The 24,876-nt window shown below is 40.4% G+C and overlaps 1 protein-coding gene across 3 annotated transcripts; it reads left to right on the top strand.

Annotated features, from left to right (window-relative positions):
- The first annotated feature begins 1,380 nt into the window (after positions 1-1,380).
- tjp3 (tight junction protein 3) lies at positions 1,381-24,492 on the top strand. Of its 3 annotated transcripts, XM_034710982.1 has the most exons (31): positions 6,077-6,092; positions 6,235-6,357; positions 10,137-10,193; positions 10,736-10,860; positions 11,015-11,117; positions 11,227-11,515; positions 11,610-11,713; positions 11,842-12,031; positions 12,137-12,206; positions 12,665-12,762; positions 12,928-13,015; positions 14,251-14,433; positions 14,541-14,644; positions 15,043-15,127; positions 15,837-15,913; positions 16,149-16,248; positions 17,115-17,203; positions 17,299-17,371; positions 18,653-18,720; positions 19,024-19,087; positions 19,178-19,334; positions 19,743-19,851; positions 19,944-20,163; positions 20,254-20,459; positions 20,552-20,647; positions 20,787-20,866; positions 21,165-21,375; positions 21,542-21,642; positions 22,354-22,947; positions 23,855-23,916; positions 24,018-24,492. In XM_034710982.1, exons 2-31 carry the CDS (start codon positions 6,331-6,333, stop codon positions 24,136-24,138), a joined length of 3,951 nt encoding a protein of 1,316 aa, XP_034566873.1. In that variant the 5' UTR covers positions 6,077-6,092; positions 6,235-6,330; the 3' UTR covers positions 24,139-24,492. The 3 variants fall into 3 exon arrangements, with proteins under 3 accessions (XP_034566881.1, XP_034566889.1, XP_034566873.1); XM_034710990.1 differs by lacking the exons at positions 6,077-6,092; positions 6,235-6,357 and adding an exon at positions 1,381-1,612; XM_034710998.1 differs by lacking the exons at positions 6,077-6,092; positions 6,235-6,357 and adding an exon at positions 1,381-1,654.
- Positions 24,493-24,876: the final 384 nt, after the last annotated feature.

The following is a 24,876-nucleotide window of genomic DNA, read 5'->3' as shown; positions in this document are numbered from 1 at the left end:
CATGTTTTTTGCAAAAACAAAACAATAAAGTACATAACAAAGGTAAGGAGAGCTAAAATGAGTGAAGTAGAAACAGTAACAAAAACCATGCAGAACTTAAAAAGTCAGTGATGAGTTAAGAACTAAAAGCACATTTGAAAAAGTGTGTTTTTAAAAGAGATTTAAAAGAGGACAAGGATGTGGCTTGCTTGATCTCCTCCGGCAGGTCATTCCAGAGTGACGGGGCCCTGACTGCAAAGGCCCAGTCACCTCTGGTTTTTAACCTCGCCCTTGGGAGTTCCAAGAGGGAATGGCCGGAAGATCTCAGGCAGCAGTTGGGGACATACATCCTGAGATACCCTCTTAGGTACTCACAGTCAAAATATAACATTTTTGCAGTCACACATTGGCCTACTTTTACAGTTCTCCAGTTATAATTGTGACGATGGAGGGCTGTTGCTGTAACCAAAGTGCTTTTTAACCCTCCTATTACCCTTGGGATCAACTGGACCCCATAATGATTAACATCATATATTTTGCTTCATATTTCATGACTTTTCCTAATTTAATGGGGACAACTGGGAAAACATAAAAATAAAATATTGATATGTTCCAATTTCGGGTCAATTTGACCCCAGACTGTTTTAGCTGTATAATACATGAGAAATATCAACATTTTACACACATTTGTTTTGGTTGTTTTGGATGATATTGAGGTCACTATAACATACATTTTTATAACCTAAAACAGCCTCCCTCAACCTTCAGATTGAGATATAACATTTCCAGCCACCATGTCTCTAAAGACATTCAATGATGTGTCCTGTGTCATACGTTTTGATAACATAGAAACAAGGAAGGGCTGACGAGAGCACGACAAACTCACAGCAGTTTGATGTTCTGTTTTACAAATAAAGTCCTTCTGAATGCTTTAAATTTGGTCTATGCTTAAAATATGTTTTACTTAAAGGGCTATTTAGGTAGTCAACACCTGACACATAAACCTGGGTAACAATCAGTTTCTGGAGGTTTAAATTGCTGGGGTCAAATTGACCCTAAGGGTAAAAGATGTTAGTCAATTTGAGGGTAACAGGAGGGTTAAATAACAATTTGTAGAAACAACATCAACTTTAAGGTCAGTTTTACTTTCTAAATTGATCATTCTGGCCAGCCATTTGTATGTCCCTTCTTTCAAAGTAAAACATGCCAAAACTAACATTAACATAAACAGAGACTCAGAAATATGTCAAATTATTTATTTATTTATTTATTTATTTATTTATTTATTACTGAAGGGGGATGAGTTTAGCTCGAAAGGTGAAAGGTTTATTGCTCAACCAAAACTTGGGGACAGATTTATTCAATGGGCAGGACCAATTCCTGCCAGTCGCTGCGCTCACGTGATGACGTCGTGATACTCACCTGTACGTCGAGAACGTCAACACCCCCCTCAACGCCTCCTTCACCTGTCTCAGTAAGATTTGGAGAAAGTTTTCATACCACTGGAATAGTCAACGCGAGCCTGTGAGGGAGTCGAGAGGATTTGGTGTGTGGATCTTCAGACTTGGACGAATCTTCTGGGAGTGACGGGAGAACGCGACGAGCCCACGGAGTGCAGAGTGGCCCTTTACAGGTGTGTTCACTTTGTCGCTGTCAAATACCTCCAGGCACACAGGTGAGGCATGGCTGTCAGACAACCGGGAAGAGCTTGAAGATAGGAAGTAGAGGGTTTAAAGAAATAGTCTACTTATTAAAAAGGGAACTAGTTTAGAGACATATTAGAGTTTTTAAATGTTTGTTGAAGTTAAACAGACATAAAATTACTCAGAGAGAGTGAGCCGCTCACCATGGCGTTAACTTTAGCATGTGTAGCCTAGAGGAAAAGCCTTCAAGCTCCATTAATTATTCTATTTAACTCGACTGTGGGCATTAACAGGCTTTATGGCGAATGTGTGTCACTGTGTTGTGTTATTTTGGAATAACATATATATTATAGTGTACTGATGAAGCTACTCCTCTTCCTCTGTGTGTATTGGCCTGTTTGTATGTTGGGTGGCTGCTGGTTGGTGACTGTCAGGTGTAGCCCTGCTCTCCTCATCCTCACCTTACTGGTTCTGCCACACATGCAGGTTTCTACCTGCCTGACAGAGGGTTGCACAATAGTTTCGACTCTGCATTCCCAAACAGCTGCGTCTTCCTCACCCCTCTCCTCCAATCACTGTATTTACCTATAAACTGTATGTGATAAAGTGGCCCTTAAAGTGGCCCTCTGCATTGACATCAAGGGGTTGTTCTGGGCAGCTCCTGATGACGTCAGAGGCTATGGTTAAGATTTAGTCACTACATTTTGACTTTATGTGTTTTTAAATCTACATTTTAAATTACACGTTTCATGGTTTAAGCTGAAGGTCTGAAACTGTGTTTATTCTGGTGGTATTGACACATTTTATAGATAATTCAAGATCTGCATCACATTTTAGCAGATCTATTGATTTTCACAACAGCATTAAGATTGTGAATCAGCACTGTGCAGATACATGGTGCCCTTTTATTATCAACTATCAGTTTCATCATGTTCAAACTACATAATACTGTTGACATTTTTTCACTGGCATTATTCACAAGGTCTTTTGTAAATATTTGGACTATTAGTTTTGTCATATAGAAATGTATCTTTGGGTCAGTCAACCTTGTTTGTGTTTTCTTATTTACCTGAAGAGAACTTCTGTATGTAGTGGTGTAATAAGGGGGAGGCGGGGTCAGCCGACCTCCCTTGTGCCATCATGTCCGAAAGAAAACTCTTGGATTCCACTGTAGTAGATAAAACATTAAAATTGACTTTCAGAGGATAATGCAGAACAGGTGCCCTCTAGATGCCCATAAAATGTAGAAAAAGTGCCCTCTGTATGCTTCTAAAACGTAGAAAACGTGCCCTCTGTATGCCCCTAAACGTAGAAAACGTGCCCTCTGTATGCCCCTAAAACATAGAAAAAGTGCCCTCTGTATGCCCCTAAAACATAGAAAAAGTGCCCTCTGTATGTTCCTGAAACATAGAAAACGTGCCCTCCGGATGCCCCTTCAGTGCCCTCTGGATTACCCTAAAACGTACAAAAAGTGCCCTCTGGATGCCCCTATAGTTCATTTCGTTGTTTTATGTTAATCATGTAATATAATCAATCATATAGAAATAAAGAAATAGTTAAGTTTTTTCCTTTTTCATAATTCAATTTCCAGCACGCTTATTCTCATAAATATTCACCAGAATGCAGGAATTAGTGTTAGCTGCTCAAAATTTCCCAGTGGAGGTCCCCCAGACCCTCTTGTTAATGCCGCTTCAATACATTTAAATTCATTCTAAACAGTGAGTACAGGGGTTTGAAAGGAGGTGTCCTTTTTTTTGTTTTTTCGCCCCTGCCCCTCAAACAACCTGAGTATGCCACTGTCTGTATGAGAGTCCAGGTGACTCTGAAGTGTATTAGCAGTATTTAAACACAGTAAACAGCACATGCCAGGAGTAACTGCTGTACTGAGGCCACGCAACCCTGTTCCTGAGTAATCAAAGACACTGAGGGCTCTGAAAACCTCTAGAGTGTTTGTCTTTCAAATCAAGGAAGCTTATTATTCCTTATTCATAAATAATCACTGTGTTGACGTTCATACAAGGCTCTGTATCTATCAAAGTCATATTACAGGAGTAACAGTAGCTTCCTTGCAATGTTTGGAATTCCAGTTATGCGTCACCTTAAAAGTAGGCCACTGCATTCAAAGTGAAACTCAAACTTCAGCTCTTTGCTTACCAGGTTCTCCAAAGTTGGTCGTTTGCATATGATAAGCCAACAGAGGAGGCCTTACATGAAAATGAAGGGAGCAGAAGCAGCTGAGTTCACTATAGTTCTCAACAGACAGAGTGAATGACAGATTATTTACCTTATACAGGAGGCACACCTTCACTTCATGTTTGTTTTAGTAACAGCGATGGTTGCTGACGCTCTCTTTTTTTTGTCAGAACTATTAATAATTCAGCTTTTGTGATGTGGCTGACTGGAGGCCAGCTGTTACACCAAGCTGAGCCCAAGCAGAGGATCTTTTTTTTCTATAGCTACTGAGTATAATCCGGATCTAAAAGAAGATTCTGTGGGTGAGGATTTCATGAACTATTTCTGCATTATAGTTATAGATCGGCGTTTGTGCTTCCTCCTTCAAAGACAAGTCACAGACGTGTCTCTTTGACCGGGCAGGGCTCTGATCAGCCAAGTCAGCCTACAAACAAACAGCAGCTTAAAATGTGAACCATGAAAGAGAGATACAATCAAAGCTCTGTGTAGCCACCTTCACCTGATCTGAAACACCGCAGGACCTGTGGAGGAACTCAGAAAACTGAACTCCGGGCCAACAGACCTTCAGTGTCACAAACACCCTGTCAATTATTAACAGCCCAGTGCTCTCATTCCTTTGAGGTAACCATAGCAGCCAGCAGACTGAAACCCAGCCAACAGCGGATCTGCTGCTCCTGCTTTGTGGGAAAGACTACAAGTTAACAGGACACACACATACCAGTGACAGTGGGAGCAAGTGGACCTATTTGACTTTATGGACCTGTTGAAAAAGGAATAATGGAGGATACAGATCATAACTTTGGACATTTGTGATAAAAGCAGAGGAATGTCAACTTGACATCTTTTACATTTTTCTAGTTTTTAGGTTTAGATTTTTTGAAGTATCAGGACATGCATCAGTGATATGGACTACATTAATCTCCTGCACTGACCCATCAGGAGTTATTGTGCGTCTGTATCCGTCAGATACAGAGTCAGTGAGCAGGTGCTTTTCACAGAAGACCACAGCTAGGTTATCATCATGAATTTGACTCAGAGAATGAAACTACTGAAGCACTTTGGCTCTCTGCCCCCGGAGCCTCCTCCACCACTGCTGGTGGTGCCTGTAAGTGGATAAAGTTGCAAGTTACAACAATCTGTTTTTGGTAGCCAGGCCCGTGTGTGTGTGTCATTTAAGTTCATGTTTGTGCATCTTAACCCATTTGCATTTGACTTAGACCAGTGGACAATCTGCAGTAATGTTGATCAGAGTGAAGCTGTAGTTTAAAAGATCCTTCATGAGGTTTTAACTACAGATGTAAACATACCAATCAAGGTTTAGTTAAGTCCATATTAAGCCATGCTTTCAAAACAATTAAGAGAAACCGTGAGAGAAATAAGCTGAAAATCTAAAGAATTCAATGTATTTACCTATTTAACATCACTTTTATATATATACATAAAGTATATTATATAATATTATATATTATATATAATATTATATTCATATAATATTAGATATATTAAATATAGTATATTATATTATGTATATATAATATGTATATAGTATATATTACATATAAAATCTAAAGAATATAATTTATTTATCCATTTAATATCACTATATATAGGGTATATTATATATATACATATATATACACATATTTATAAATATATTATTGTATATATGATTACTACATTTTTGAGATTGAGTTAAAAAAATGCTTTATCCTGTAGCATTTAATTCTGTAATAAATGCACATCAGCAACAATACTGTGAGTATATTTAAATTTAGCACCCACCTGTCACTTTGTCTTTTTCAAGTGATTTTTTTTGTTGGTTTTTTTTGCTGTAAATTAGACAGAGAGAAATTCTTAACTTGTGATGTTAATTTTGTTCTTTTTGTCATTTAATTCTTGATTAGTTTAAAAAAAGGTTATACACACATGACATGTTGAATTATGCAATTTTTCTTGAAATACATTAGTTTTTGCATTTTCAAAATTCTCTTCCCTTATCTTCATTAAGGACTAGGATGAGGACTTGCAGATGAAGGAGTTATTCTTGTAGCAGGACATTATTATCTTTAAAGATAGCTAGCTTTGTAACTTCAGCTTCAGAGATGCAAGGGATTTTTTGGAATGAAGTATTTCAGTGACTTGGTTGTTCTGATGTCTGTGTGCAGTGGTCTGAGGCAGGGTTGTAAGGCAGTGCAGCTCCTCCTTAATTCCAGTTTATGGAGGGTCACTAGAGACTGAGACTGTGGGCAAAGGCTGAGTGGGGGAGGAGCGCTCCAGGTGAGGTCTCTCCTGGGTGTTTTTTCTCTTCCCTCCCTTCTTAGAGGGAAACACCACAGCTGGTCTTATACATATTATATTAGCAGAGGCTCATGTTAGCTCTGGATAGCAGTCACCTGGAGTTTGTTCCTTGATTGTTCAGCTTTTGTCGTTGGCGTATGGAATATAAAAATCTGGCTGTTCATCGAGCAGAGGAGGCCGCAGGTGTGTTGTTCGGCTCAGAGATCCCAGAGGGAAAATGGAAGTGAGGTTCAAAGACCAAGCGGTGAGTGGAGAGAGAGGAGTAGAAAGCGTTGATAGGCTTACAATATGCTGATGCCTTGAAAGTAGCAAACAAAAGAAAGGACATCCATTGTTACTGATACAAACTGTTAATGTTCATTCAAGCTAGCAAGATGTAAACATACAGGACAGTAGAAGTAATCCATGGGTGGACAGAGAACTTCTGCTACTTTTGTTGTCCGTCTTGTCCTTTCTGACTAAATTTGAATTTGATGATCATCATATTTTTGCATTGCAAAGATGATCCTTACTCTTTCAAACAACACATGTCTGCCCAAGTGTTTCAGAACATGCTGTTATGATCTGCTTTGACATGTTTTTGGAAAATCTCAACTTACATTATGAAAATCCTCCTGACCCACGACAGTTATGATATGATTCTGATTATGACTTTTCCCCTTTATCTCTCTTAAGGTGTGTTACTATGTGAAACATGTCATTAGTGATGTTTTAATCTGACTCATTCCAGTTATCATTGAACTTTATCATCATCATAACCCACATTCAGAGTTAACGTTTAACAAAGAGAATCACCAGTGGTTGACGTGGCCTGTATGTATCTGCTATAATAAACTCAACTACGAGCCCAAGCTAATACATTTTGAGAATCATCAAGCATCACCTGAGACTAAAGAAAGAGGCATGGCATGTAGTAAGAGTGTGAACAGCAAATTTGTATTCGCGTAATCGGGTCAGTTGCTGTTTTTTTTCCACCTTTGGGTTTATTATTAACCTGCTCAGACAAATGTCCTACTGTTCACAGGTCAAACACAGTACACCTGCGGCGCTTATCATGGCAGCAAGTTAAAGATCTGTGGAGTGATTCTGTGTGACTTTTCTCCCCCATAATTCATCTCTCTTGTTAAACTAAGAGAGGCTTCATTTGGCTCCAAAGTTTCTTCACAGGATCAGTGAAATCATGTTGTATTTATCAGATGCTTGGTGTGGATGTGGGTGTTGGTGTCAGATTAGATTCTTGGTTGGTGTTTGTGTCCCTCAAAGTTGTAAAAGTTAACTCTGTTGCACAACCACTATTGATATATGTCACTTCCTTGTACTCATGTGATCCGCTAGTTCTGCCAGAGGATTTGAACACACTCTTTTTTTTGGTCCAAGTTGTAGTAGTAGTTGTTTATTCCGGTCCCTATTGACATTTCTTGAACACACATGTTCTGTGGAATTCACAACTAGGCGTTTAGTTAAAGCTGTGATGAGTAGCTTTGGACAAACCAGCAATACACTAGACGTTAAAAGTATCCTGCCTAGGGCTGGGCGATATTGAAAAAGATATCATGATACAAATTTTCATATCAGTGGATATCGATAATTATCACGATAAATATCAAATCTTTATTTCATTTAAATTTAAAGGCAGATTTTTGCTCCTGAGTGAAAATTGAAAACGGTTTGTTAGCTTATATCTGGATTTAGTTCTCTGATGGGCTTCTTGAATCCCGTCATTTTATACAATGCTAATTTGCATGATCTGATTTAAATTTATCACAAATATATATCAAACGTTATACTGTGTGTCAGTTTAGTAGATTATTGTTTTGAGTACTGCACTCCCCTGTAAGGTTACAAAGAGTTACAGGCAGAGTGATATAGTTCCCACAGTGCAGTGAATGCATCACGGTTAGTCAGTGTTTAGTTGTACTAGGTTTCACATTGTCTTCTGTGTCGCTGTCGCTCGTTTCAGCTGTTTACATTCCTCTCCAAACGTCTTCAAACACGCCTACCTCTCACCCTGCGATATGATTGGCTGTTCAATGCTGTCTTTTAGATTAGATTAGGTTTATATTAGGTTGGTTTTGGTCTGCATCAACAACCAATACTTCCCTCCACAACATAGGAGCCATGTAAAAATCAGAAATAAAAGCAAAAACAAAACAATCACTGAGGGATTCATCAAGAATATATATATCTTGAGTCCAGCATATACATACACACACATATCGATATGTACATGCATACGTACACATACACATGCATACATACACAAGTACATTCATGCATACATATAAACATAAAGGCTTATCCTGTCTACCCTTTTACATAACTTATACCCTATAGGCAACATTGTGCAAGTTGTTTTGTTATTTTATAACAAAGCAATCTTTAAACGTTTCATTCAGAAACAAACTTTCAAACAAAAAACAAAATCTCAAAACTTTTCAATCTCAACAAGCAGCAATTCAGAAATCTTAATGAAATCTAATTTAAATGAACAGTTCATACTTCATTCATATATTTATGTATCTGTTTATTCTGTCTTCATCTTCTGTTCAATGTTGGGTGAGAACTAGCATTTAAGGCACATTAGCGCCTCCTCCCTTTCCCAGTGGTTGGGGGGTGTAAGTACAGGTTTAAGTGTATCACATTTTGATTTTTTATATTTATATTGAGAAAAACGATATCATGATGATTATCGTTTTATCGCCCAGCCCTAATCCTGCCTTTGAATGCACACTTCTTGACATTTGATTCAAAACCAATTACAATACAGTCTCATTATAACCCTCAGTCAGCCACAAATGGATATTTTTTTGTCTCTCTTTTTACTTTTCAACAGCATTTGATTTAATAATTGTTTGCTTTGAAAGAGTTTAACAAATACTCATCACAAATAGCTTCTTTAGCAGCTCTTCCCGTTCTTACTGTAACTCAGGAGGTGTCTCCCTCCTCTATGAAATGAAGGCCATGGAATGCCTGCACTTTTTTTTGGTTTGGAAATAAGAGCCTAAAAAATCTGAAGTATGAGAGTCATGTCATCATCAGGTCAGCTCGTAAACCTCTGTGGTTTCATGCATTGACATTTTAGACAAATATTTGCTCAGCATTGATCAGGGGAATTTCGTTGCAGTGGGAGGTTTTACAACGTAGTCATGACACCATTTCCCAGGTGGGTTAAAAACAATACACTTTAATGTGTGTGATTTTTAACTCTGTGGAATTAACGTATACACAACCTCACTAATAAATTAAAAGAAGTCAAGTTTGGCTTCTTCAAAGGAATAACCTGAAAGTTTAAAGATGTGTTGAATAAGCATACAACAGAGAACTTGTCTGCCTACTGGCTACAAGTGCTCTACTGTTTCAGCAGCCTCCAGGGCCGAGAGATTTAACTGACACTGTTTACAGAGAGACAAACACTGAAGTGTGCTGTGCAGAACAATATAAAGAGTTAACCTTAAGAGGAAATACACTTGTCACTTGCACTGCAATGATCGATCTTTTCATCAATTAGCATTCATCAGAAAATATAATAAAGAAGTGATCAGTATTTTTTTTAGAGCCATGTCTGTGTCTAATGCTTGTCTTTGTCACATTTGTCAACATGTTTAAAATGTTGGGCTTTAAACTGTCAGATAAGACACTTAAATATGTCACCTTTAGCTGATTGATTAATCAAAAAGCACAAGCATCTAGTTAATTATAATGTGGTATCGGCCTTTCTTGTGCATATTCAATGTGTTTTACTGTGTACGCTCTCTGAACCACCCCCGGGTGTGTAACGCGTTGTCAACACCTCAGGGACCCAAGAACGTAGCCCCTCCTCCATACCGGTCAGGCAGGATTGAGGCAGGTGAGAGCATGCTGAGAGCAGGTTGAGTTGTACACACTCTTCCTTCTTGGCAGAAGCTCTCAACTGTCCTCACTGTAAAGACCTGGCTTATGCACAAGGGTTCATATCTTCAAGTTTTATTTTGTCTTCACATGTAGCAAGTATTTAATCTCTTCTTTGTTTATTCTCCTCTCCAGAGACCAGGCATGGAGGAGCTGACAATATGGGAGCAACATACAATAACACTGAGCAAAGTGAGTGATTGTTATTAAATAATCTAACACTGAGAGAGTATATGAATTCATGGATTTAAGATAGTTGTGGTTTTGATGAATACTTTTGTGTGTTTTTGGATTTGCATCTAAGAAATCTGCATTAAAATAACAAGAAGTCTTTTAAATTGTGCTTTGGTTGGATTTGGTCTTGGGAGTGCAGCCTGGATGTGTGGCACAAAGAGATCGTATTGTTTCCAGGGGTATTGTAAAGGTCTTTCGGGGGTTGTGGTGGACCGTGCTTCAGACCTCTCAGTTTCACAGCTCAGACTCCAGCAGGAATTCACAGCGACACACCCTGCTGCACCCCGCAGCACCAGCTCCCTCTTCACTATCCAACCTCAGACTCAACGTAGCTGAGAGGAATGTGCTCTATCTCTTTCCTGTATCTCCCACACATACTCTACCTACTTACTCTCCTGCATTCTTTCATTTCATTCATGTTCCTTCTTCAAGAAGCTCTCTGTTTTTTTGCGTGTCTAGAAGTCTTGTCCTAAAAGAGTCTTACCTTCTAATAATGGCAGGATTCAAAGGTGGGATTTGGCTTTGCCATATCAGGAGGCAAGGACAAGCCTCATCCGGACAACGGGGATACAACAGTGGTGGTGTCAGACGTGCTGCCAAATGGACCAGCCATGGGACGGCTGTTGTAAGTTGACTACTATCACTCTGATGTGTCTTTGAAAACCTTAAAAGACTTGAGTTTTAAAATAAAAAACTAGATCCTGTCTAAAATCTTGCCTAGAAAGCTTGTTAACCCACAAACAGAGTCTGATTCACGTGTGTTTTCTTCTGCTCTGCAGCAACAAAGACCAAATTGTGATGGTCAATGGAGTGTCTATGGAAAATGTCCACTCTAACTACACCATTCAGACCCTCAAGTCATGCGGCAAGACTGCAAACATAGTGAGTACAGAGGAAGCACTTACCAAAAACCCAAATGACATCTGATATGTGAAGAATCACAGCTCACGTGTCTCTAAATCTCTGGTTGTCACTGTCTTTCTCATTCTAGACAATAAAACGTCCCCGAAAGATCCAGATCCCAGCAACTTCCAGACCGTCTCGGGCCGCCTCCCATTCCAACCTGCTGGACCCAGATCCCCCCAGAAGAACACGACGCTTCTCTGATGGCAGCGACAACAGAGACTCCAGCCGCTACCGCGCCCGCAGCGTCTCGCCGAACCGTAACGGTTATGGAAACACATTACCGCTGGTGTCATCAGGGTACAAGAGGCTGCCTTATCAGGACGTTCCAGACAAACCAATCAGAACTACGCTTCTCAAAAAGAAAATTTCAGATGGTAAGACATCAAGACCTGGGGAAGTTTTATCATCCAAAGTGCTATTAGAGGGAGTACTGATTTCTGACTGAATTCTTCTCCTTTTTTTCTGAAGAGTACGGATTGAAGCTGGGCAGTCAGATCTTCATCAAACACATGACAGACTCAGGCCTGGCTGCCAAGGAGGGAACACTGCAGGAGGGAGACCTTATTCTCAAGGTAAAAATTCATATGCGGAAAATAAATCTTAAAGGGCTAACACGCAACTCCTGTCGAACAGAATATCTTGTCCCCACAAATAAATATTTTCATTTCATATGTCATATGATTTCTCTTCTGTAAACCAGATCAACGGCATGACGACGGAGAATCTGTCGCTGCTGGAGACCAAGCATCTGGTGGAGAAGAGCAGAGGCAAACTGACCATGACGGTCCTCAGGGACGACCGCAAGTTCCTGGTCAGCATCCCGGAGGTGGAGGACAGCGCCCCTAACAGTGAGAACGAGCGCCGCCGAGACAGCAGCTCCGAACTAGAAGGTGAGGAAGAAGGAAAATCTCTGGTTATAAGATGTGGGATGAGGTGAGGAAATATTGCAACATTGAAACATGTCAGTCTCTGATGAAATATCTGTTTTCCCTCAGACATTTCAGACATCGACATCCCCAGTCACAGAGCGTCCCGTCATCCCACCAGGGAAAAAAGGACACGCAGGTAAACAAGACGACCAACAAACCAGGAAGCTCAAAGTGTTTGTTGTTCAGGTGTATTTCCTTGCACTTGTATTCCATGGGTGGAGAGTCATATCTGTCTGCCAAAATTCAAAACTTGTCTCACCACTGACATGCCAGTTTAATTCCCTTCATATACCTCCTCCGTCTCTACAGGGTGATTTGCTTTGTTATTTCCTCTCTGTGTTTGATACAGAATTACAACAGCTCATGTGATGTTTATTAGGAACAAACAAACAGGTGTTGAACACAGTTACAGCTAAATTAGTTAGTAGGCTGTAGTATAAGGAATACATTTTAGAATATTCATTGTATTTTGCTCAAGTTTGTTTTCTTTTTGACCCATGGAACAACATGTATTTAAGCTCTTTAAATCAAGAAGTGTAAGCTTATCTGATCACTTAAAAAAGACCTGTATTAAGAAGTTTTCATTTAACTCAGAACAAGAGCTGAACCTCCACCTCCAAAGTCTCGGGATGCATCACCAGTACGCTCCACCCTGCCTCGTCCTCCTGCAAGAACCTTCGCTTCCCGCAGAGGTCAGTCCTGCTCCGGATATGTTTCTCACACATATATGTTGTTAATCAACCACCCTGACAGGCAGACATTGATGGTGGTAGCTTTAAAATGTTTGAAGACAACCTTTCTGAAAGCCAGAAAATGAAGTTAAAAACATACTATGTTTATTATTGTTGTTGCTGCAGCTCCATCCGATTCAGAGTCCGACCACAGCGTCTCTCCCCCCATCAGGAGGGCCAGCCCAGACGTGAGAGATTACTCCAGCAAATACAAGTACGTTTAATTACATCATGGTGTAACCAACAACATGTTATTAAACGATATGATCATGTTCACATTCTCTATTTAGATTTACAGATCAATCACTGATCGTAAAAGTGGTGCCATACACGCATTCAGAAATGCAAAACACACACACAGACACAATGGTCCCTCCTGTGTGTGCGTGTGTTTATGCGTGTGTATAACTGATTGTGTGTATGTGAAGCTCCTGCTGTGTGATTACCGCTCATGCTTCTGCAACGCGATAATGCAATGTGAAGCGGTGCACTGGGACACCACTATTACGCAGGATCAACATAATAGTACAAAGGAGTGATTACAGCTGTGCATGCAGGCTCACAAAAAGAAAAAGGCTTAAGACAAGTCTCAGAAGAATTCTCACCACATGGAAATCTATTTATAACATGTAGGACAGAATACCAGAACACAAGGTACCTGTGTTTCTATAAGGACAAGCGCTCAGTGAAGAAACCCATCCCATCATACCCTCATACTAATATCATCTATTGTTAAATTTGTTCCTAATGTAGCCTGAGAGAGGGGCATATGGGCAGTGAAAGCTAGTACATCACTAGGGATGTGGGCACCTATCTTCATGACACCTCAGTGAAGCTTAACAGTTAGCTCTGGCTTCCCATAACTACCCCCCTCCATGCTAGTTTCCACTATCCATCCTATCCACAAGCAGAAGCTCTTTATATTACTATAAAACCCATAAAGCATTGCAACGTTCAACAAACCCAGGTCCTGTTTATTCAAGCTTCAGGTGTGCTACCTACCCTACCACATGGCCTTTAATGGTCAACAACCCAAAACACAGCGAGGAGAAGAGTCTGAAGCGAGATGTCAGTAAGAAGACGAGAAGCTTGATTGCTGCTAGAGCAACTATGAGGATTTATTTATTCCCTTTTATGACTTGTAAACAAATACGATTGCTACGGTTTGTTCTTTTCATTCCTCAATTTACTGTCAGTTGATACTTTACATATTTTAGTCTAAGTCATGTTCCAGCTCTTTTAAAAGCAGAGTTTCAAAATGATTAAAAGGTATGGAGAGGTAAGCTTTTTCAGCCAGTACTCGTACATCGTACTGTGCATATCAGAAATCGCTGTTTTGTGTCCTACATAAGATAGTAAAGATCACCTGTGTTCTTGTTTACAGTACATTGAAAAAGTAGGAAGCTGAGTCAGGCGATAAGACTAGATTTTTCTTCTCTCTTTCTCCAGGACTCTCCCTGGTATGTCCACCCTGCCTAACCCCCGCTCATCTCCTGTGGCCCAAAAGTGGACAGCCTCCCGCCCGTCCTCCAATGCCTCACGGCCTCGCAGACCAGTATCAGAATCGGACTCTGATCGCGGCGCTTCCCCTCCACCACGCAGAGAGAGCCCCACTCTAGACGGCAGATACAAGTAAGGACAAATTTAAATCCAGTCTTTTAATCAAACCAAAGGAGAAATAGTTTGATTATCACCAGATGTTTTCTAACTGTTTTTGTCTCTCATTCGTTCCCCTTTAGAAGTCTCTCTGAACTCCCACCTGCAGTGCTGGGATCCTCCCCCATCACTGTTCGCCAGGAGCCACCACGGAGGGTCAGCTCTCCTGTCCGAGTCCCAGTCCTAGGTCAGCTCACTACACAGTACATCACACACTGACACACCTACTGCCTTGTGACAGCCTAGATCGATACTTAGTCTGACACCTCTTGGACAATATTTACTTTATGTTTTAACGTTTGTTTCTGAACACGTGACAACTGGCAAACAAAGACGAGGAGCAAAACTTGAAAGGTGTTTAGTGCAACATTTTAAGACTGTGTGTAAATTATAGGGAACTTCTACTTGCGGCAATGTTTCTCTGAAATTAATTTGATCCAATCTTATTTTTAGATCATAAATAAACATGTTAAAGGGTTTTTTTCTTCTAAATCATGAACGCACGCTTGTTTGAAAATAGTTTTTAAAAAATTATGAAACACTCACCTGCTACATTTCTGAAACGTTGTACTCCTTGTGTTTCAGACTCTGATTCCGACCCAGACATCGGCTTGGCGCCTCCTCAGAGGCAGAGCACCACATACAGCCAAGACTCCCTCAGCAGATACAGGTACAGATGAAGGTCCACCCAACCCCAAACTACCCCCACCCCCTCCCTGAACCCCACCGAGATGTCACGGACTGGGACACTGAACAGACTGTGCACGCCTTCCCCTTTTTCAAACATGAGCTAATCACATGTTTTTATTGTCCTTATAAACTTAATTAGTCTCTGTGTCTGGTGATTTTTCTTGATTTGCTCTTTTTTATTCCTGAAGTCTCTTTTTTGCAGTCTTTGATTTTGCTTGATTTTTGTTTTGGACTGTGTATCAAGTGTTTGTGTGTGTGGTGACATATTGTTAACCAATGAAATAAAAGTGACTTTCACTGAACATGTCCCTCTCCTGTATGTGGCTAAGTGTTGATTTAACAGAGGACGCAAACAATATTCCAATCAAACATCTACATTAATGCTAGTTATGAATTAGTTCTTTGAAATCTGCATGTTTTATTCTGCATGAATCAAATTGATAGTGAATAAAACCTCACAAGATCAATTAAGACAGCTAATATTACAGCATGGTTAATTTTGATCAGTTACAAAGCCGTTAACCATCAAAGAGAGAGCTTCCCTCAGAGACACTAAGGTGAATATTCAACATTTTAGTCTCACGCTCTCATCAATAATCATATTAGCCACAGGTCCCCCCTCTTCAAACGTGACTGAGATTTGTTGTCTTCCTCCTCCCTCACTCCCACCTCCCTTTCTTCTCTTGCAGAGTCCTGCCGGATGTTTCCCTGCAACCACAAGTGGAGCCGCCTCGATGGAGCGCCTCCAGCAACCCGGCACAGAGAGGTATGTATGCGTAGTGGTTAGGATGAAGTGTGAGTGTTGTTTTTCAGGAAGCATACATCAGAGTTCCATGTCTTGTCATGGATGTAGCATGTTTTACATGGTGGTTAAATATGTAAATTACAGACATAATGTTTTTTTAACAACTTTGTGATTCATCACTGGCATTATACTTAAAAAAGTGTGTTGATGTATGAAATGATCCATAATGCCAACTTCTATCGACTCATCTTCACAGCTGGTTCAGAATCTGAATCCGAGGCCAGTTACGCGTCTGTTCCTCGAAGGAATTCTACAGACAGCACAAACTCCAACCCAGCTGCTAAAACCAGAGTAAGGTAAGATACACCATCAGGTCCTGTCAGATCTCATTACATTGTGTCAGCAGTCTGGTGGCAAGACTTCTCTCCACGCTATACATTTAAGAGGTTTGATCAAGATCCTTCTTCATAAACATGACCTGTGGGAATAACTGGAGACATAACCCTTATAATATCAAGTACTCTACAAGTATGTATCCTCCATCCACACTGCTTACAGTGAACCAACTGTCTATTAATAATAACCTGTGTGTATGTACAAACAATGTTTGCATTCACATAATGTGCCTCTTCTTTGTTTGATAGCTTTTTTATGTAAGTTTAGCTAAAGTGAGTTCAGTTTAGAAACTATCCAACAGGAAAGACCAACACTAGTTGAAACAAGGACAAAACTTAGGTTATTGATTGGTGTGGGGAAAATGTAGCACAGGTTGTTTAACAGTAACTAGTGTGGTATAAATACATAACACAAATAACCCTGTATTATTAAAAGCCTTAGAGAACTTAACATATTGTAATAATGAGTCTATGAATGAAGAATATGCTGTAGTATTTATGCAAATTATGACATACTTAAAAAGGAGAAATGAGAGTTCTACTTTGTAATTACTAATCCACTGTGTATGTGTCAAATCACACAACAGGAAGTTCGAGTGGTTCATCTGCTTTACAGCTGTGACATTATCTCACACCCTGATTAACATGAATGCACATGCCTTATCTACTCCCAAAGGTTGCATCACAGTGTTTCAGTTGAGCTGCTCATGTACAAACATTTTGTCCAACACTGACAGTTACTATGAACACTTCGTTTGGAGGCTTGCTGTGTTTCTTGTTATGTAACACACGATGACAGATTCAATTATTCGCTGTGCCCCTCTCAGAGTCCTGCCTGTAATAAATCCTTCGCCCGTGGCTGTGAAGCAGGATCCCCCACGGCGGGCCCCATCACCCACGAGACCACCTCCTGATGGTCAGTTTACACCTTGGCATCAATTTCTGTCATGCTCTCCTCCTCCTCTTTTTATTCCTCACCACATTCTCTGTTGTTTTTTTCCCCATCTTCAGATTCGTCTGAGTCAGACCAGCTGTCACATCTCAGGAGGTCTGGGAGCTCTGAGAGAGGGGACACCCACCGCAGGTATGGTTGACTATGTGCTTCATCCACATAGAAACAATACCATCCTCACTAATAAAACATTTTAATAACACATTTTATTTATATTGTGCTTTTCAAAAAACTCTAAGACACCACAAATAACACACAATTAAAGACAGAATAAAAGAAACAAAATAGAAACGCAGTGGATATAGAAACAATAACAGTTAAAAGCAGTTTTGAGCTGGGATTTGAATGTTTGTAGGTCAGTGGAGTTGTGTATGTGTTTGGGGAGGGAGTTCCAGAGGGTGGAGGGAGCAATGGAGTGAGCTCTGTCAGCTTAGGTTTGGTGCTTGGTCCTACAGGTTGGGGAGAGGAGATTTTCATTGGAGGATCTGAGACCACGGGAGGGGTTGTGAGGGTGAAGCAGGTCAGTGGTATAGGAGGGGGCCAGGTGATGGAGGGCTTTGCCGGTCAGGAGGAGGAGTTTGAAGTGACTGCGTTGGGGGACAGGGAGCCAGTGGAGGTTTTGGAGGACAGGAGTGATGTGATCACGGGAACGGGAGTGAGTTAGTAGATGGGCAACTGTGTTCTGGATGTACTGGAGTTTATTATGGACTTTGGATGATGAAGCGTATAAGATGCTGTTACAGTAGTCGATTCTGGAGGTGATGAATGAATGGATCAGGGTTTCAGCTGCAGAGGAGGAGAGTAGTGGGCGGAGTCGGGCGATGTTTTTCAGGTGAAAGAAGGCGGTTTGGATGATGTGTTTTTCAACTGTAAGGTTGGTGTCAGAAATTACGCCAAGGTTTCGAATATAGGTTGATGGAGTCAGAGTCGCGTTATGAAATGAGAGAGAAGTTTTGGGTGTTTTTGGTGAAGGATTTGGGGCCGATGATGATGATTTCTGATTTGTCTCAGTTTAGTTGAAGAAAGTTTTATTGCAACCAGGTTTTAATTTCAGTGAGGCATGGATTTGGTGGCAAATCGTCGGCATAGCTATGGAAATGGAAACCGTGTTTTAGTATGACATTACCAAGGGGGAGCATATAGAGGATGAATAGAAGAGGACCAAGCACCGAACCCTGGGGGACGCCATTAAACATGTGATTTAACATATAGTATGGGCTAGACATGCTATGTTTGTAAAAGCGTCTTGAGATAACATTTGTTGAGATTTGGCGCTATACAAATAAAGATTGATTGATTGATTTATTTTAATATTTAAACCATATTAAAGAACACTGTCTTTACTTGTTTCCTACTTTAAGTGTGATTTAGTATCACAAACATTGCTGACTGATGCTTTCTTCCCTCTCACAGAGTTCCTCAGGCTGCAAATGGCCCCCTCATGTCTGGGATCTCAGTGAATAGCAACCCACCGCCCTACAGTAAGGTTCAAGTCCAAAACTACTAAAGAGAAAATGTTTGAGTTTGATAATTATTCAGCTGTTTTAATTGCCAATTTTTATATACATATACATTATTGTTATACTTTTCGAAGTAAAACTCTACCTGGTTACATTTTTGCACATGAGAAATGCTGATCGCTTTATATTTTAAGCCAAAGGTGAATTGTGTTGTTTGGTGTTTTGTTGACAATTTTTTTTTAATTAGTTGAGTAAAAATATATTCTGATTAAGAAGAATAGATATAACCAACAGTGAGTCTTACAATTATCATATCCCTTTCAGACAAGCCCATTGAAGAGCCCATCTACTCCCTGCCTCCAGATTCTTACCCATCACAAAACCCAGGGTGAGTCATCTTCATTTATTCTGATATCGGCTACTCACTCTTCCTTGTCTGAAATGAATGCATTGCTAACTTCTTTGCTAACATTTTCAGGTACAGCTCAGATCTTCACACGGTGTCGTTTGTGAAGGAGGGCAGCATCGGGTTGAGGCTTGTGGGGGGAAACGATGTTGGTATATTTGTGGGTGGAGTTCAGCCCAACAGCCCGGCATATGAGGAGGGAATGAAAGAGGGAGATCAGATCATGCAGGTGAGATGATAGTGCTCTGCTTAAGTTGTTGAAGTAGCTTCAAAGTTGTAACGGTATAAAGGAGGCTCATACTTATCTCAACCAGAACTCTTAAAATATATAAACTTAGCTGTCATATTATAATCCTCAAAATAATGGAGTCTTAATCTGCCAAAAATTCAAGACGATACAACTCAGCTCAGTTTCTTTCAACGTGCAAATGTGTTGTTAAGTCCTTAGAACTCATTATATTGTTGAAGAAAAGTTAAGTTTGAATAAATCACGACTCAATTGTTTCCTGTAAATTAAGGAAACATGAGTTGAGTATCATCTGTCAGCGGAGTCAGCTGTTGTGTTCTTTTTTGAAATATGAAAGTCCTCTTTGCTTATATCTTTTTGCAAAACATCATCTTCTTCTTTCTTACTCAGGTAAATAATGTTGACTTTGGTCATTTCACACGCGAAGAGGCAGCCAACTACCTCCTGAATATCAGGAAAGGAGAGCAGGTTAATATCAGCACACAGAACAAGATGGACCGTAAGTTTATCAGACTTTCTTGGGATTGTTAAAGGCAAAGTCACTGTCAGTCACTGAATTAATATGAAATGTGCAACTTTTCCCCTCCTTAGTTTATAAGAAGATCATAAAGTCCAACCTGGCAGACAATTTCTACATCCGCACCCACTTTGACCACGAGGCTGAGAGCTCCATTGGTCTGAACTTCACCCGAGGGGAGGTGTTCAGGGTGGTGGACACGATGCACCGCGGGAAGCTCGGCAACTGGCTGGCAGTCCGCATGGGGAACGACCTGCACGAGATGGATAAAGGCACCATCCCAAACCAGGCCAGGTCAGAATCAGGCCAACACAGACATTTCAATTTCTCTTATAAAACCAACAAGCATGACTCAGTCTTTGTATGTGTCATCATCTCCTGCAGGGCGGAGACGTTTGCCAGCATAGAGCAGGCACAGCGGGCGAGCGGAGATAGGCAGGTGACAGGACCAAGGGCTGAGTTCTGGAAACTCAGGGGGCTCAGAGGGAACAAAAAGAATGAAAAGAACAACCGTCGGAGTCGTGATGACCTGCTGCAGCTCACAATTCAGGGCAAATTCCCGGCCTATGAGAGAGTCCTGCTCAGAGAAGGTTGTTCTTAACCCCCACACACAAATAATCTAAAACCATGACCTAACACATGTTGAGTTAGTTTTCAAATCTGGAATTGTTTCTATCTACAGCTAATTTCAAACGACCCATTGTCATCATGGGTCCTCTTAATGACATTGCAATGGAGAAGCTGACCAGAGAGATGCCTGATGAATATGAAGCAGCAGGTTAGTTTCTTTTTTATGACACCTGATGTCAATCATGTTTGACATGAGACTTTTCTGTTGTACCTCATTCTTTTCTACTGCTTTGATTATCCTCCTGATGTAATGCTCACATGACACATACTACTTTCCTTTTTGGCAGATATGGTTCCTCGCAGTGGAAGTGGAGACAGCGGCTCTACAGTTATCAAACTGGACACTGTGAGGAAAATAGCGGAGCAGGTGAGCCAGTCCTTGTTTATTAGCTATAGATTGCATAAAAAAATACAAAATAGATAACCTCAAGAAAGTTCTCCAGAAGTGAGACTAAATATGTAGAGCTCCCCCTGGTGACTGGTTGCAGTATAGGTCATAAAGCTGCCCTCATTACAACAGATCGCACATGGGTCAAGGAGGGGTGATCTTTAACAATGGGAGCAGATTGAAGTTTTATAGACAGTCAATGGTTAAAGCAATAAAAGTCCTTATCATTGATCTTCCGGCCTCTCTAACCTCTGTTTTTATTGTGTTCTTCTCCTAGGACAAGCACCCTCTTCTAGACATCACACCTACTGCAGTGGAAAGGCTTAACTACATCCAGTATCATCCAATGGTTCTCTTTTTGGACCCTCACAGCCGCAAGGATGTCAAAGCCATGAGGCAGAAATACAACCCCAACTCCAACAAAAGCTCCAGACGCCTTTACACACAGGCCCTCAAACTGAGGAAAGACTGCAGCCACCTCTTTTCAGGTAAACACACACTTTGCCAGTCTTGTATTATACATTACAAGTAAAAGACAGTATGAAATTGGTAGTTAGTCTCTATTTTTTTGTTTGTCTATTCCTGACGGATGTACTTGTACTAATAACTGGTGCAATGCCTTAAATAACTCCTCACTCCTGGCTTTCTCTACAGCACGTATCGACCTGCAGCCCGGATCCAGTGCTTGGTATGCGAGTCTCAAAGATAAGATCCGTCACCAGCAATCAAAACCTGTCTGGGTGTCTGAAGTCACGGTATGATACACTAATTATTCATACCAACAACACACACTTGTCTATTTCACATTTAATGCATTTTCTCTTTAGACTACTTTTATGATACTTTGTTGCTACAGTCTTAGAGGATTTCTGCAGAGGATACATTTTTCAGAATTTGATTTACAAGATTGCGAAGACTTATTCATCCTTTCTATCAATTTTTGAACTTTGCAAATGGTCTAGTATGTAACTTTTAGTTTCAACAGAAATGAGTCATTGGTAGCCACGATACTCAAAAGTATGCTTTTAAGTTTCATCTTGATTAAGGTTGAGTCAAGGGGAACATTTTGTGACAAAGTTCAACATGCAGGCACCGGTTTCACCTAGTGCCATGCCCCATGTACAGAGGCTATAGTCCTGAAGCAGGCTGCCTGCATTGGATTCTAACCTGTGGTCTCTTTCATGCATGTCACTACCCACTCCCTCTTCTGGTTTCCTGTTTGAACCACGGTCCTATACTCTCTGAGTAAAGGCAGAGAAGCCTGAAGTATAACTTTAAAAAAGAAAGATGTTCAGCATGTTCAGCATGTAAAAGGATGTTTAATACAAATATAGACAGGTTTTAGTTTTCTTAAAAAATGATTCTTAAGTTTCATTCAAGAGTTTGCATGATGTGTTGCATTTTGATAAATGTCTCTTGTTGATCAGTGACAATCTAGTTAATCCTTTTTTTTTTCTTCATTCCAGTTGGAGAGCGGTGGAGAACAGGACTTAGATGCTTTGGACCAAACCCAGTCGGACTACCTCAGTGCTGCCAGTGACCTGGAGGACACAGATGGAGAACCTTTCACTGACGGAGAGGCGTACACCGACAATGAGGATCTGGAAGAGGCTTACCCCGGTCAGATCGCAGCCAGGTCCTCCAGAGATTCCAGGCAGGCTGGAACTGCTTTGGCCCGATCTTCTGAGCCAGCTTACGGGCACTACAGCCCCACCATGGATGCCGAGCCTCAAGCAGACACATACTCCCTCAGAGAAATCCCACCCTTGATGCACGTACCTGAGCCTCGATCGCATCGCCAGGAGAGCCCCAGCCCGCCTCAAAGCCCCGCTGAGCAGGATGACCCAACTCTGCGAAGTTTCACAGACTCAGATTTCAGTGCTCTCGATATCATTCACCCAACCACTCCATCAGACGGACCCCCAGATTTTATTGCCCCTGACCCCACCCCCCGGTACTCCGTGAATGAGCCATCCTATGCTGCTGCTGAGGTGCAGCCTGAGAGCCTGCCAAAGCCCAAGCTGTCTGTTATTGAGGAGAAACTTCAAGCGATTAACAAAGTTTGTCCCTTTATTTAAATACCTGTTTATGTTTATTTGTATTTAAAACAGTTAACCTTTAACAAAGTCTACTGAAAGTTACAATTGATTACTTTCTCAAAACATTACACAACATTACCTCATATTAGCTTCTCACGTGTAATTATCCTTCAGTTCTCTCAGTCTTTTGTGAAAGTAGAAGCATTGTTCACTGTTGCTTGGACAAAACAAGTTACTTAATCAAGCTACCTGGGCTTTGGAAAACTTTAATTCACAACTTTCAACCAATCCCCTAAGATTTTATAGACCAAACAATTCCTTCTATATTATAAAATTAAAAGTTAAAATAGTAATTAGGAGAACAGCTGAACTTTACATACATTTTGTTGTTGGTGCTTTGTCCTTTAAATGCTACCTGTAGCTTGTTCTTATTACAAGAAAGCAACATATTATTTAACATTTTTCCTCTATACTTTTCTTCTTCCTCCCTTTTTTTTTTTCATTTTACACTTTAAATTGTATAGTCTTGATTTTTTTCCCAGCAACAATTGAATGCACCTTCAGCAGAGTTGAGCACTAAAGGAAGATTTATAACCTCACAACATAAACAAAAGTTAAACCAAGTGTAAAGAAGAAGGTAAATGTTTACTGTACAGGGAAGTTTAAAGTCTGTATGCTTTACCTTTTCTGACTGAAAAGTTTGTGAAGCGTCAAAAGATATATTGCGGTCTCGATAACAACTTTCATAAATGGCTGTCTTTATTGAAAAAGATGAGTTTTGAAGTTAACACATGAAACAGAAACAGAAATAGAAACACCACTGTGGTCCCAAAATCATCTAAGATCATAAATTAGAATAGTTATGCTCTTCAGGAGACACAGAAACTGTCAGATTCTTGTTTTAAACCCATCTTGTCCTCTCTTGTAGGCCCGCTCTGGAGAACCGCAGCCACAGGCACAACCTGAGGCGAGGCAGGGAAATTTTCTTGTGTAAGTGTCCCTCTGTTGTTTTTAGGTTTGGGATTTTCAAAGTAAAGCCAGACTGAGGCTATGATCTAATATTTGACCTCTCTTTGTTTTGCCTCTCACAGGATCGCACATCATCACCAGGCAGTCCAGTTCAGACGCACACAGATCCGAGGCAGCGACAGCTCGGATGATGAGGAGAACGAGGCTGAGGACTTTGAATGGGGCCCTGCAACAGAACTTTAGAGTCTGCATTGGGGAGCTGAGCTGAAGTCTGCTGCTTTACCAAGGACACGACAATTATTCACTCCACTAAGAAACTGTTGAATCTAGATCATTTTTTACATGCTTTGCTGCAGAAGCAAACTTTTGTGGTCACCTCGCCAAGGTTTGGAATTCTAAAGATTCTTGTGTCAAGATTTCTGCAACCTTCTACAGATAATTAAAACATTTGACATCAGAAGACCAAAAACACATGAATGCTAAGATCAAAGTGCCTGATTTGTTTTTATAGTTTGTAATAAGATTATTGAATGTTGAATAAACCAACCTGCTCTTTGTCATTTCTACTTTATGTAACCAATAAAATATGTAATTTTATTAGAAATATCATTTAATGATACTTTTCAGAAATTTGCAAGAACTTCATTATGTGGATACACTTCAATTTTTTTTTACATTAAACAAGATTTCTGATCTAAATTTGAGTTTGTTTCATCATATGAAAAGGTCCAAAACCTGCTTTTGTTATTATAAACTCGCAACGCTTCACATGTTTAAATGCAACCCTGAAGTGATGCTGGTTATTGATGTCAAATGACCTATATATAATATATATAAGTCATTTGACGTCACTAATCAACCTTGCATGTTGGAAAAAAATAACCCTCTTCTCAGTGGTACACTCACAGTGTCCAGTGTCCTCATGTCAGAAAGAAACCATGCTCAAGTGCCCTCTTGGATTCCACTGTAGAAGATAAAACA

The sequence above is a fragment of the Notolabrus celidotus genome, chromosome 2 (genome assembly GCF_009762535.1).
Source record: "Notolabrus celidotus isolate fNotCel1 chromosome 2, fNotCel1.pri, whole genome shotgun sequence".
NCBI lineage: Eukaryota > Metazoa > Chordata > Actinopteri > Labriformes > Labridae > Notolabrus > Notolabrus celidotus.
This window is presented reverse-complemented; position numbering and strand designations above follow the sequence as displayed.